Raw genomic sequence first — 14,373 nt, 5'->3', positions numbered from 1 at the left:
ATGACAGATAACTGAATTTTTTTGTTCCACCCAAGCAGCCATTTTCATACCATTGGTGTGCTTTAACAGTCCTTTACAGTCCTTTACAGTTGTTGTCCTTCATTATAATTTGGCTAAGATGGCTGACTCTTCACTCAGGCCAGCAAAGTAGTTATTAGATACACCCCCAAGGTGGCACCTTTTCTAGCAAACTTCTCTTAGACACCAAAGTGGGTGGTAATACAGCTAAAAACTTGTGATTGTGGCAGTTCTATAGCCAGATAGCTATGGATAGTAACAAGTACTATCTGGCTTCGCCATCAGATTTACTGATTTACATATGATAATGTAGGAATTTAGGTCATACGTACATGTAGCTATGGTTTATCATCAGAATTATGAATTAGCTATGCAATGTATTCATAAACCTCTATAACGCTGCTAGCGTAGTTGTTTTTTTAGAAATTTGGAGGAGCTCACTTTAACAAGGGTTTACAGAGAACCTTGTCTGATGAAAGCTTGAGGATGGCTGCTGCTCAGACTCACTCGAACCAAGGAAACCACTCAAGGTACCTGCCCTTTTCCTGTCCTTTACCTTTCTTCACTTTTTATCCACTGTTCTCTACTCATTCTGATATATTCTCTACTTTTCGTATCGCTCTGTTGTCCTTCATGTTTTTACCATTTCAACATGGAACATTTGGTGTGCACCAGTGTGGCATGCACCAGTGTGGCATGCACCAGTGTGGCATGCACTTCCTAGCATGTCAAGTGAGAAAAGATAATTGTGAAATCCTGTTAGTGCACACCAGACCAAGGGAACAATGAATGGCTCACCTCATGTGATAAAGGAAAGTGGTGCATTCTTTTACTCTGTTTTACAAGGCAGCTGGGTCATTAGTCGGTACCCAGAAGTCACTTGTCATTCCTAATCTTATTTGAAATAATGAATATCCAGTCATTGAGAAAACAGGTAAAAATCATGACATTTTTGTGATAAAAAAAAACAAACCAAGGTGCATTGTCCAAGTTCTACATTATTACTGGCTCTGTTATTCACACTGTAATCTTAAAATATATTAGTGGCCCATACCGTATTCTCGATATTCCTGGATAGTAATTCAACTGGAGACCTGTGGGTTGGCGCTTTTCCAAGTGTTCCGTGTAACTATACCTTACTGATCAGTATCTCATGTACAGTCATACTTCAACTTACGAGCTTAATGCGTTCCGAGACTGAGCTCGTATGTCAATTTACTCGCATGTTGGTGCAATTCATTTATATATAGAACAATTAAATATATATTGATTGGTTTCCATACTCTAAAAAAAAGGCAAATAAAACACTCAAAACAAGATGTTGTAACAGAAAGAACATGTTGGCTATTGTCCTTACGTACTACATGCTTTCAAAAAGCAACAAATAAAAAATAATGCAAGGAAATGTGATTAATTAAAATGTAAAATTAAATACATACAATAGCAGTTAACACTCGCATTTGCCAGGGAGGGAGATATAAGTTATCCTTCGTTACAACAGTTGACTTTGATAAATTTAGATTTTATCAAAGTATTAAAAGACAAACTTAGAAGCAAACCTAAAAGCAAACTTTCATTTTCAACTAAACATAATTAAAATTTCTTCGGCGTTCATAGTTTGAAATTTCTCACTGGTTAGCGAGAAATCTTTCCTTTTTTTCGCTTTCACGACTAGCCGGCCGTTTTAAGATAAACCTATCTAAGGACGTTTGCCTTTGTCGCCCTTGCAACATGTTGCGATTAGGACGAACACAGGTGTCGTCACAAATGGTTAACACACGACCACTAGCCAACTTGTCCGAATGTCTATTAAACAGTTTGGATAGATAGCGCTGGCCTTTTCACATTGCATCGTTTCAGTTACGCTGTCACCGGCCAATTGTTTGTCCAATGCCATCAGCGGTCGTGAAGATCGCTGCACCGTTTAGAAACTGGTTAGTCCTTTTGCGAACTAAATGCCCTGAATATAATCCTTCTGTTTGATAATTATGAATGTATTTCTGTCATATTGCCGAGCTATCTGAATCACGCATACACATTTCGCATATTTTTCAATACTTTTCCGTTTAATATCGACTGTTATCATTTGCTTTTTCTTTGTATTATCTTTCATTTTACTGGCAAACTTTCGGTCTACGCACAGTACTTTTAATTCACATAATTCTGCACAGAAAATCGTGCACAAAAAACACGGTACAACAGTATAACCTGAGCAGTTGAAAAATACAGAGTGATGCTGTTCTAATAAAACACCTCCGGCATACTTGGCAACTCACTCAAGTGCTCGTATCTCAAACATGGCTCGTATGTTAGTGCTAAAACTTGCTAGAAAGCTGGCTCGTATCTTAAGTTTCTCGTACGTTGGAGTACTCGTAAGTTAAGTATTACTGTATATTCTATTACTGACAGTTTTTGTGCACCATATCGCTCTAATCTATGTACACTCTATGGCTCTAATCTATGTACACTCTATGGCTCTAATCTATGTACACTCTATTGCTCTAATCTATTTACACTTTACTGCTCTAATCTATGTACACTCTATTGCTCTAATCTATGTACACTCTACTGCTCTAATCTATGTACACTCTATTGCTCTTATCTATGTACACTCTATGGCTCTAATCTATGTACACTCTATTGCTCTAATCTATGTACACTCTACTGCTCTAATCTATGTACACTCTATTGCTCTAATCTATGTACACTCTACTGCTCTAATCTATGTACACTCTATGGCTCTAATCTATGTACACTCTATTGCTCTAATCTATTTACACTCTACTGCTCTAATCTATGTACACTCTATTGCTCTTATCTATGTACACTCTATTGCTCTAATCTATTTACACTTTACTGCTCTAATCTATGTACACTCTATTGCTCTAATCTATGTACACTCTACTGCTCTAATCTATGTACACTCTATTGCTCTTATCTATGTACACTCTATGGCTCTAATCTATGTACACTCTATTGCTCTAATCTATGTACACTCTACTGCTCTAATCTATGTACACTCTATTGCTCTAATCTATGTACACTCTACTGCTCTAATCTATGTACACTCTACTGCTCTAATCTATGTACACTCTATGGCTCTAATCTATGTACACTCTATTGCTCTAATCTATGTACACTCTACTGCTCTAATCTATGTACACTCTATTGCTCTAATCTATGTACACTCTACTGCTCTAATCTATGTACACTCTATGGCTCTAATCTATGTACACTCTATTGCTCTAATCTATTTACACTCTACTGCTCTAATCTATGTACACTCTATTGCTCTTATCTATGTACACTCTATGGCTCTAATCTATGTACACTCTATGGCTCTAATCTATGTACACTCTATTGCTCTAATCTATTTACACTCTACTGCTCTAATCTATGTACACTCTATTGCTCTAATCTATGTACACTCTATTGCTCTAATCTATGTACACTCTATGGCTCTAATCTATGTACACTCTATTGCTCTAATCTATGTACACTCTACTGCTCTAATCTATGTACACTCTATTGCTCTAATCTATGTACACTCTACTGCTCTAATCTATGTACACTCTATGGCTCTAATCTATGTACACTCTATTGCTCTAATCTATTTACACTCTACTGCTCTAATCTATGTACACTCTATTGCTCTTATCTATGTACACTCTATGGCTCTAATCTATGTACACTCTATGGCTCTAATCTATGTATACTGTATTGCTCTAATCTATGTACACTTTATGGCTCTAATCTATGTACACTCTATGGCTCTAATCTATGTACACTCTATTGCTCTAATCTATTTACACTCTACTGCTCTAATCTATGTACACTCTATGGCTCTAATCTATGTACACTCTATGGCTCTAATCTATGTACACTCTATTGCTCTCTGTTTCTGTGTATGCTCTAATGCTATTGGCTCTGTAACTCTGTTGGCCTTATTGTGTCACCGTTTCCTTACTCTAAACTTTTTGTAACTCTATTGTTTTTATCATTGTTAAGGAATGGTTCCTATGATATCACCATGATAAGACCTATTGGAAAGCCTCGGACTGGTTCCTTTCCTCCAGATGATGCTGATGAGGACTCTGACTGGAACAGACTGGTGTCAACAGCTTCCAAAGCTATAAATTCTGGTATTTAGCCTTCTCTATATCACTTTCTAGCACTTGCTCTGAGCTGTTAATGCTCTCTCTCTCAGTGCCATCAGTGGTATTTTTACTGTGTCACTGCTAATGCATCACCGCTAGTGCTATAGCCTGTATTCTCTTTATCAATAGTTGGTCCACTGGCCTCTGGCAGCTTATTTTATGTGAACCAGCTCAAACCCGTTGTCATTATAGTTAAAAAAAATTATAGTATTGGTTCTAACAATTTATACCCTTGTAAAGCGCCATTGAATCTGCATTGTAGGGAGATTTCATAGACGTAAACAAACATTAATATTTTGCTGACAGTTGTCTTAATGTTATTGCAATAGAGGTTTTGTTACTTTGTTTATACAGGTGGGTGTTTTATATAAAACATTTTAAAATATCTTTGTTGGTAGTAACTGAGTAATAGATGAGACAGGACACAACTTTGGAGTCACTCATTTTCTCATAATTATTATCATGGACACCTTACTCTCGCTACTGTGGATAGATGACGCTTAGCTAAACTGGCTGCCAGAAACTCTGTGTAGCATCTTTTCAAAGATTTTGGTGACTCTTTGTTTTTAATCGTTGTTTGTTATCGGTTCTGATTTCTGCGCAGTTTTGCTAAATCTTTTGGTTTTTCATACAATGATTGGTGTTGGTACCAGTGGTTGGTTAGTATTGGTACCAGTGGTTGGTTAGTGCTGGTACCAGTGGTTGGTTAGTGTTGGTACCAGTGGTTGGTTAGTGTTGGTACCAGTGGTTGGTTAGTATTGGTACCAGTGGTTGGTTAGTGTTGGTACCAGTGGTTGGTTAGTATTGGTAACAGTGGTTGGTTAGTATTGATAACAGTGGTTGGTTAGTGTTGGTACCAGTGGTTGGTTAGTATTGGTAACAGTGGTTGGTTAGTATTAATAACAGTGGTTGGTTAGTATTGATAACAGTGGTTGGTTAGTATTGGTAACAGTGGTTGTTATTGAGTTACTATGAGTTATTTACTAAATATTGGGGTGAGTTGCTTGAAATTGCATAGCGAATGTGATTATGGACTATTTTACACTGCAAATAGCAGCTGCTGTAAAATGTATATTTTGGAGCTCTAAAAATTGTCAAAGAACAGTTTGTAAGCCTTTCTGTTGATTTAGGTCCAACTTACCAAATTTTATGGCCTATTGTAAGGTTTCTTGCTTTAGCATGCCAAGATGGCCAATGCGTTCCCAATGTTTCAGACCTTAGTCATGTATCATATGTGATTGTTGAATCTTCTCTGCGAGTTGATGACACCATAAATTAAATATATGTAGATATATACATTCTGGAATATACATTTGCTTAAACTCGATAGAATCACAAAGGTTTAACCATAAAATATATACTTATACCAATTTGATCATGGTGTAGTTTATACACAACAGTAGTTAGGTCAATCTGATACTCTAGCCGTTATGTATGTTACTCGCTCTATACTTTGTATCTGCTGCGATATTTTTTTCTATGCATGCTTTGGGACAGCGTCAGCACTTGTTGTAAACATGCCACAATATGTCCACGCGTCTACATGTTGGTGTTAAAAACAAATTTGCTCCTATAAGTGTCAGGGTATAACAGAAAGAGCGTCTTTTTTTTGTCAAGATATCTCTTGGTTTCAGAACTTTCTGCTTTCTCCATTTATCGTGCCTCTTCACAGGCAGCTATCGCGGTTCTCATCAGGAAGGAATCAATAGAGAAGATGATTTCATTAGCATGTTAATAGCCTTAGAGTTATTGAATTAACTACTATGACCAGCAATCAATGCCCTCGCTCAGTCATTCTCTTTATAAATCGTATTTGGTTCTTTCCGATTTATTCCATTCCCACACCTACCATTTTGGTCACCAATCTTTTGTTATCGCTGTTCTGTTCATGATATCTCCTTTTAGTTGTATTGCTACGTACCAGCTTTGCCTGCTGGAAAACTTGCTATAGATCATAACTGCAGTTGTATTCTTGTTACAATATCTTATAGTATCTTGTGTAATAGCTTAGATCGAATGTAATATAACAATAATCCGCATGCTCCTAACAAGTTACCGTATTTGTATGCATTGCTAGTTATATATCCGCGATTGAAGGTAGGGTGGTAGGAGTTTGGTGAATAGCTTCATGATTTTTAGGGATGAAGTTGATGGTTAAATCTCAGCTAAGGTCTATCTTTTTGTAAAAGTTTTAGAAGGTTTTTTATTGTTTTTTACCACAAATGGATGTCTTGTTTGTAGAAAAATCCTCCACTAACCGGTCCCAAGATTCTTCGACTGACATTGAGAACAGCAGCCTCCTGTCAGGGTAAGTTATCAATAAAACTATGACACCATAAGTATATTGAGAACAGCAGCTTCCTGTCTGGGTAGGTTATCAATAAAACTATGACATCATAAGTATATTGAGAACAGCAGCCTCTTGTCAGGGTAGGTTATTAATAAAACTATGACATCATTGATACATTGAGAACAACGACAACCTCCTGTCAGGGTAGGTTATCAATAAAACTATGACATCATTGATACATTGAGAACAACAACAACCTCCTGTTAGTGTAGGTTATCAATAAAACTATGGCATCATTGATACATTGAGAACAACAACCTCCTGTCAGGGTAGGTTATCAATAAAACTGTGACATCATTGATACATTGAGAACAACGACAACCTCCTGTCAGGGTAGGTTATCAATAAAACTATGACATCATTGATACATTGAGAACAACGACAACCTCCTGTCAGGGTAAGTTATCAATAAAACTATGACATCATTGGTATCACAAACTGGTTATATTTGGTTGAATGGAGAGCTCGTTGGTTTTGCTGATGGTGGATATATATTTTCTCTACTAGAGAACTTTTTGGTCAACGAATGAGTTAATCGCTAAATGAGTTGTTTTTGTTTTCTGATGTTCTGATTGTACACTCAAGCTGACTTGTATGTACTTGTACATGGGAGTTATTGACATATATCACAAACTTGAGAAAATATTTGTCGCCACAGCAAGTAAATACCAATATACACCGCCAGAAATTTCTAAAATATTGCGCTTTGTAAGTAAAAGAATAAAACTTCATAGAGATGTTTGAAAAATAAAAAATAAAATATATGAAGGTAATTTAAACTATATCTAATGTAAGCTAGAATAAGTTACTCCATGTATTTCTATCAGCCATTCAAAGGTATGAATTTCCAGTCTGCTTTTCCATTCCTTATGGTAAAGTGCCTATAAATATATTTTTCCCTCATTATTGCTTTATAAATTTAGATTTCACATATAGTTTAGGTTTATACAGTTTATATATACTACATGTATATCCACTACATGTATATACATGTAGTGGATATACATGTAGTGGATATACATGTATATCCACTACATGTATATACATGTAGTGGATATACATGTATATATACTACATGTATATCCACTACATGTATATACAGGTAGTGTTTATACATGTATATACAGGTAGTGTTTATACATGTATATACATGTAGTGTTTATACATTTAGTGTTTTATATAGTTTTATGCATTTTTTTCAGTGCTATATTTAGTTACTTCAAATATTTAGTGTTGTTTTTCAGCTCAGATACGAATTTCTGCTAACAAAAAGATATGCATAAACATAAATAGTTCTATTATGTGAAGCTAATATTAAAACAGGTTAACTTGGTTTGACACTATTAGTAACACGTTTTAATGCTGGACAGAGGTTGAGTGTGCAGGTGTCTAACTTAATGAGTGTGCAGGTGTCTAACTTATGAGTGTGCAGGTGTCTAACTTATGAGTGTGCAGGTGTCTAACTTATGAGTGTGCAGGTGTCTAACTTATGAGTGAGCAGGTGTCTAACTTATGAGTGTGCAGGTGTCTAACTTATGAGTGGGCAGATGTCTAACTTATGAGTGTCTAGGTGTCTAACTTATGAGTGTCTAGACAACCGCTTCGAATCTCCAGTTGTTAGAGTTTTTATAATCCAACACTGTTTTCTGTTGCTAAGCACCAGGTTACAGTTTCCCTAGAATATGCTTATTTTTTAGAAGTTCTACCCCTACTCTGGACAAGGCTAGGGACATGGAGAAACGGTGCAGTCGACTTGAGCATGAATTGCAAACGGAGAAGCGCAAGTCTAGAGATTTAGAGCGAAGGCTTCAATTGGAGAAAAATAGAAGTGAAGACTTGCGATTGGAAGTCGAAGAGCTAAGGAAGCAGAACTCGTCTTTGAGGTGAGTTGCCAACATTTGTTTCTGGTGCGTCACCGATCTCAACCGTCTCTTGTGCAGCCTAAGATTAGTTAAAGATGAGTCCACACACAAAGTTTTTAGCAGATTTTATCCGAAAGTATCGGCATTTTTCTATTATTTGCGATTTTTGTTGATGTTTGAAGTGATCTGACTGCCAAGATGTTTCATCATTAATCCTTTGGCTGGGGAAACGACAAAAATGTCGTTTATTGGTTGCGTGGGGAAATGACATTTATGTCATTTTCGGTAGACGTTTATAAAGCTGTCGCCTAGTAACGTTAAACAAAGAACATGAACGCTAGTAAGTTTTAAATATCATAAACAAGATATTAGTCGATGAATTACAATATGAAATTATTATCTGTGAGGTGTCGCTTTGTGCTAAAAGCTAATGAAATCGCGCCTCCTTGGAAAAGAATAAAAGTTGGAAAAACCAGTCAACATGGGCTCAACGTTCAAAACGGTAAAATAAAAATTTGATCCCGCGATCGTTAGTGATTTTTCTTCCGGTCAGAATAAATATAATTCAGATGATAGAAGTGATGTAAACCTTTTGGATTTTTGAAGGTTGACTTGCAACAAAATTCACATTATAGTTATTTGGTATCAAAAGGTTCACCATGTTTTACTCTGCTGTGTTGTAGGTTTGGAGATTAGAATTCCTTTCATAAACGGCTCAAATGGGGCGTAGCTGAACGAGATGGCTTCTGTTTACACTTTCATGCAACCTCATTCGCCGAAATATTTTCACAAATATACTTCACGCATTCCATAAAACCATGTCTATTGTCCTTATGCGTCTATTTCATCATTACTGTAATGCTGCCACTTTCAGCACTGATATCTTATAACCTACTGTGAAAATTTTTTTAATTTTTTATCCTTAGCTCGAAGGAGTACATATCATTCTCTGATAAACTTGACGAGCCTGTTGGTCACCTGTGATAATCGAAAAATGCGGCAGAAATTATTCGCGCTGTTTGGCAGAAAGTATGGGTCATATGATCAGATTACCAAGCCGAAACAAAACTAAAGTAGCGAGCATCTATATTTGACACGGGCTCTTTGGTAAACCCGAAATGTTTGTCATAAACTAGTGCTACGAGAAGTTTTCTCTTAAGCCTTTTATTGGCATTTCAGTTCACGTGAGAACATCAGGTGTCAGAATGATAACCAAATGGAATGACTACGTCAGAGAAATAAACTGATTCCAATCTACCCTGGTTTCGTGATGGCGGCGATTAACTGTTTGCTTTTGAGCTTTTAAGAGCTTGTAATCACATTTCCACATATTTTGCACCTACAGCAGATTAAGACGTGATAAATCTTTTGATACTAAATAATTGTAATGTGAATTTTGTTGCAAGTCAACCTTTAATATACTTGGAATATACGATCGTATATTCCAAGAGAGAAAACTATCGTTATGGTAGCTCGCACGGCTATGTTATAGCGTTGGACTCTACCGAAAGGAATGCTTCCAAGCATTTCATACAGGGACAATTGTACATGGTTGTAGTTTTTTTATAGTACTTAGTAGATATATGTAAATGAATGTTTGTGTACAAAAGATTTTGTTCATAGAAGAAATTTGAGTTTGAGCTATGCATGTTCATAAAATACCGATTTTATTGAATTTTCAAAAATAAATTACACGACTTTCTGGTGTTTTTGCGGGGCTTCAACCCAGCCAAAGGGTTAAAATCGACAAATGTTCAGAAGAAAAATGCATGCTGACATGACATGACATTCTAGCTCCTATAGTTGATATCAGCTATTGCGTTCAAATTTCACTGTTGTGTGTCTCTATTCTCTCGATCGCTTTGCTACTATAGACGTCGTAATCGCACTTACGCCTGGTCTGAGCATTTTACCCGTGATTAAGTCTTGTCGATTTTAATCTTGAAACATTTTGGAAGTCAGATTACTTCAAACATAAAAAACAATCGCAAATGATAGAAAAATACCGATACTTGTGAATAAAAATTTATTAAAATTTTGGGTAAGTTCAATTTTAAAACCCGAAGTGTGTTATAGAACCTCAAGCTATAATGATGAGTAATCGATCATTTCAAGAGATAAATGCGCCCATTTATTAACAATTAGGCTGTTGATTATTGTTTACAAAAGGATGTCAAAACACTTTGGGTTGGCATCAGGTTCACGCCTGCCCATGACCTCACCTCGATCAACTTAGGAACACCGAACCGTACTAGTCAGATGCTGTGGCTTGTGTTAACAGTTGGTTGTTTGCTTTGAAGGAGCAGGCAGAGTTAGCACCGGCACGCCAAGGTAACTGCTCGTCTAACCCTCAATCTAAACCTCAGTCTAACCTGTATCTCCCTCAGCAATTTACAATCTCTCGCTTTATCTCGCCAGATTCCTATTTCTCTATAATTTTTCTGTGTGGTACTTTGCTTCTGTGTGCACCAATTTAAAAGCAGATAGGGAAGCACTCGCTTCCATTCTCTTCGCAAAACTATGGGCTATTGTGGATGAGTACGCGTGTCACTACATGTTATGTGCATATATGCCTATCTATTGCTGACCACCTGACCACTATCTATTGCTAGAGTGCCAGACCACTAGCTATTGATATAGTGACTGACTTTATCTATTGCTAGAGTGTGAATCTATTGATGTGGTGCGTAATTAAACATTCTACTAATATTCTATTAATCTATTGATATTCTATAGTTCTCTATTAATAGAATGTGTAGTTGTCTATTCATAGAGTGTGTATCTCTTTTTAGTAGAATATATAACTGCCTATTTAGAGTCTGTAATTTATTAATTGTTTATAATTATCTATTAATAGTTTATAGTTATTTATTAATAGTTTATAGTTATCTATTAATACTTTATGGCTATGTAATGACTGAGTGCACAATTGTCTAATAATGGAGTCTATAGCCACAGTATATATTAATACTCTCCAGCTCTCTATTATTAGAGTCTATAGTTATCTATTGAGTGCATAATTCTTTGTTCGTAGTTTAGTATGTATCTACTCTTTAACAAAGTCTATGACAGCAATTTAGTATGTATCTACTCTTTAACAAAGTCTATGACAGCAATTTAGTATGTATCTACTCTTTAACAAAGTCTATGACAGCAATTTAGTATGTATCTACTCTTTAACAAAGTCTATGACAGCAATTCAGTATGTATCTACTCTTTAACAAAGTCTATGACAGCAATTTAGTATGTATCTACTCTTTAACAAAGTCTATGACTTTCTATCGATAGAGTCTGACCCTATACATGTTTATTGCCTTTACTGATAGGCTGAATCTAAAAACAGAGCACAAAGTTAGCTGCTGACAATTTAGATATCCAGCCACTTGCAATAATTATGTTTCAGCTACTCTTCAGCTATGACCCGAACAGTTTTATTACCCGTTCTCGTATTGGCAGGTCATATCAAGCGAAGAGGAAGTCACTTAACTCCGACTTTGAAGATGGTTTCCTCTGCGCGTATGATGGACCAGAAAGTGTCATGTAGCCTGTCTCCGTTCACCTCCTGCCATGACCTAGTTTTTTATCTGCTTCTCCCTCGGTGCTTGACACACCTCACACAGCCATTCATAAGCTTTGAAAATATTTTAGACAAATTATTTATACCTTTTGTTTGAAAAAGTTTTAATATTTATACTTACGCAATTATTACTGTCTCTGGCTGCTGTCCTTTTTCTGCTATGAGTATGGATTACGCAGAATTTTTCCAGGGTTCATAAAATACTTATTTCACTTACACGTGGCCTTTTTGTTTTCAGGTACAGCATAAATACATTTTATCGGTTTTCTGGAATTTTTCTTACAGTAAACTTAAGGAAGTGTTTCGGAATTTTCCGAATTTTTTTGGCTTTCAGTAGAATAATTAAAGGTATACTAGTATAGCATTATTATTATTACTTACTTGAATTCTTATTGGCTCATCATCTATTCAGGGCTTTTTTGTATATGGTTCTGTACATTGTAGACAACTCTCACATCACTTACGTCTTTATATTTTATAAAATATAATTACAATTACTTTGGACTGAAGCTTATCTTGTTGCGCTGAGTTGCCGAATTGGAGCAACTGTGTCATGTATCCATTGTGGTAGGTCTAGAAAATGCTTTGATTCATTATGTCATATACCGAGCATTTCAGTACAGATTCTAAATATTTTGCGCCAACAATTCCTTTCCCTTGTACTGGGTCTGCTGCTTTGAAGTTGCAATCTGATGAAATCTGAAATCGTTGATAGTTATATATTTATACTAGCAGTACTACCCGGCGTTGCCCGAGTGATAAAAAAGTCTTTGGACAGAAAATTGATTTGTATTTAACATATAACAAAATTTGCCATTCTAACTTTTAAACTACATTTCATAAGAGAAGTGTTTTGTGTAGCTGAAATAATTTACGAGAGAAAATAAAAACAACTGTAAAGGTTTTCAAACTTTGTCAAACAACTGTAACTTTCCAACATCATACCATGAGGAAAAAGTTTTGTGCAGGACAACTAAATTGAAAATAAAAACAACTAAAGGTTTTCAAAGAACTATAAATTTAAAATTTCATAATTGAAAGAAGTTTTTCATTGAAATAAATTAGAAGGAAAAATGAAATTGTAAAGGTATGGAAATGTGAAATCATTAGCAAGTAATGGCTAAATATAGACTATTTTGCTACGATTACAATCCAAAATTATTTGGTATACAATTACATGATTTCAGTGTTGGCATGCAAAAGTTGGCATGTAGGCTAATATTGTGGCCAAAAGGTAGTAATCATCATTAAAAATAGTGCCAAAATACTATGTTAACCTTAGTAACTATAGGTACCTTCAATGACTTTAGTGATCTGCGTGCCCAAGATAATATAACATAACGATATACTACGTAGAAAGTTGTTACCGTACCTTCATGACAGACGTGTGAAATAAACGCTGAATCTAACTTAAATGAATTTAGTTTACAAAACACATACTTGAAAGAAGTTTTAGTATGTATTTTAGTAAACCTTGAACTTTTAAAATTAGTTTTATTATTGCGAAACGTTTTTATTTTAACGGATATCGGATATACCGTATAATAAATACGAATAACTCGCCATGGCAAGTTCAACAACGTATATCTTTTAATAACGCTTATAATCAGTACACAAGTTGCCAAATTTTAAGTTTGAGATAAATTATTGTCGATATCGTGGTGCCAAATAAATTAGCCCTAATGGAAAAATACGAATGAGCATCGCGTTGCATATACTTAAATTACAAAATATTTCCGAACAGAACCATTGTAACTAGTGGATGCAAGACTACAATAACCGGATAAGGACCTTGTCGGTGCTTTCGCTGCGAGTTCAAATCCATCAGAAGCAGAATTTCAATATCAAAATTTTAAGATCTATAGCTGGAGGGGCATACATACATATTGAGAAATATATATATAGATTAAGATTATTTAGCTATATCATTTGCATTACTTTGTGTTTCTACTGAATCGAATAATTGAAAATGCCTTCGATAGTCTTGTTTTGTTTGATCTATGTAACATGTTACTGCTATCAATACACGCCTGATTCATTTGTACATGCTTATGCGAGGTAAGATATATTTGATATAAAGAGAATGCAAATGATTGCGGCTGGAGGCAGCGTCAGATATTCACATGATGCACCGTTAGCTCACTCGAGTTGTGCCACATTTGCATAGATGACTGACGACCAGCAATTACTGAGTCTAGCGTCATTTATGAGGAGGCTTGAGTTTTTCGCTTCACCGGAACTGACCCCCTGGTAAAATAGCATGTGTTGCGTGAAGGAGAGTTTACACCATGTACAACTGACTCAGTTCTGTAATTTTTCAATAAAAGTAAGGAATTTCTCAGCGAAATGAGAGGTAGAGACATGTGTCTATGTCATGGCATTGGGAAACTAGATATGGAGGCTTACGGA

General features: G+C 35.7%; 1 protein-coding gene across 1 annotated transcript in view; it reads left to right on the top strand.

Moving 5' to 3' along the window:
* LOC137401181 (signal-induced proliferation-associated 1-like protein 2) overlaps positions 1-12,468 on the top strand; it is a 93,121-nt gene extending 80,653 nt beyond the window's left edge. The window contains exons 30-34 of the mRNA XM_068087566.1: positions 442-548; positions 4,027-4,160; positions 6,417-6,483; positions 8,223-8,408; positions 11,844-12,468. Coding sequence (XP_067943667.1) covers positions 442-548; positions 4,027-4,160; positions 6,417-6,483; positions 8,223-8,408; positions 11,844-11,931 — 582 coding nt within the window. The 3' untranslated portion in view covers positions 11,932-12,468. The remainder of the gene's footprint in view (positions 1-441; positions 549-4,026; positions 4,161-6,416; positions 6,484-8,222; positions 8,409-11,843) is intronic.
* Positions 12,469-14,373: the final 1,905 nt, after the last annotated feature.

This window comes from Watersipora subatra, chromosome 7 (genome assembly GCF_963576615.1).
Source record: "Watersipora subatra chromosome 7, tzWatSuba1.1, whole genome shotgun sequence".
Classification (NCBI taxonomy): domain Eukaryota; kingdom Metazoa; phylum Bryozoa; class Gymnolaemata; order Cheilostomatida; family Watersiporidae; genus Watersipora; species Watersipora subatra.
This window is presented reverse-complemented; position numbering and strand designations above follow the sequence as displayed.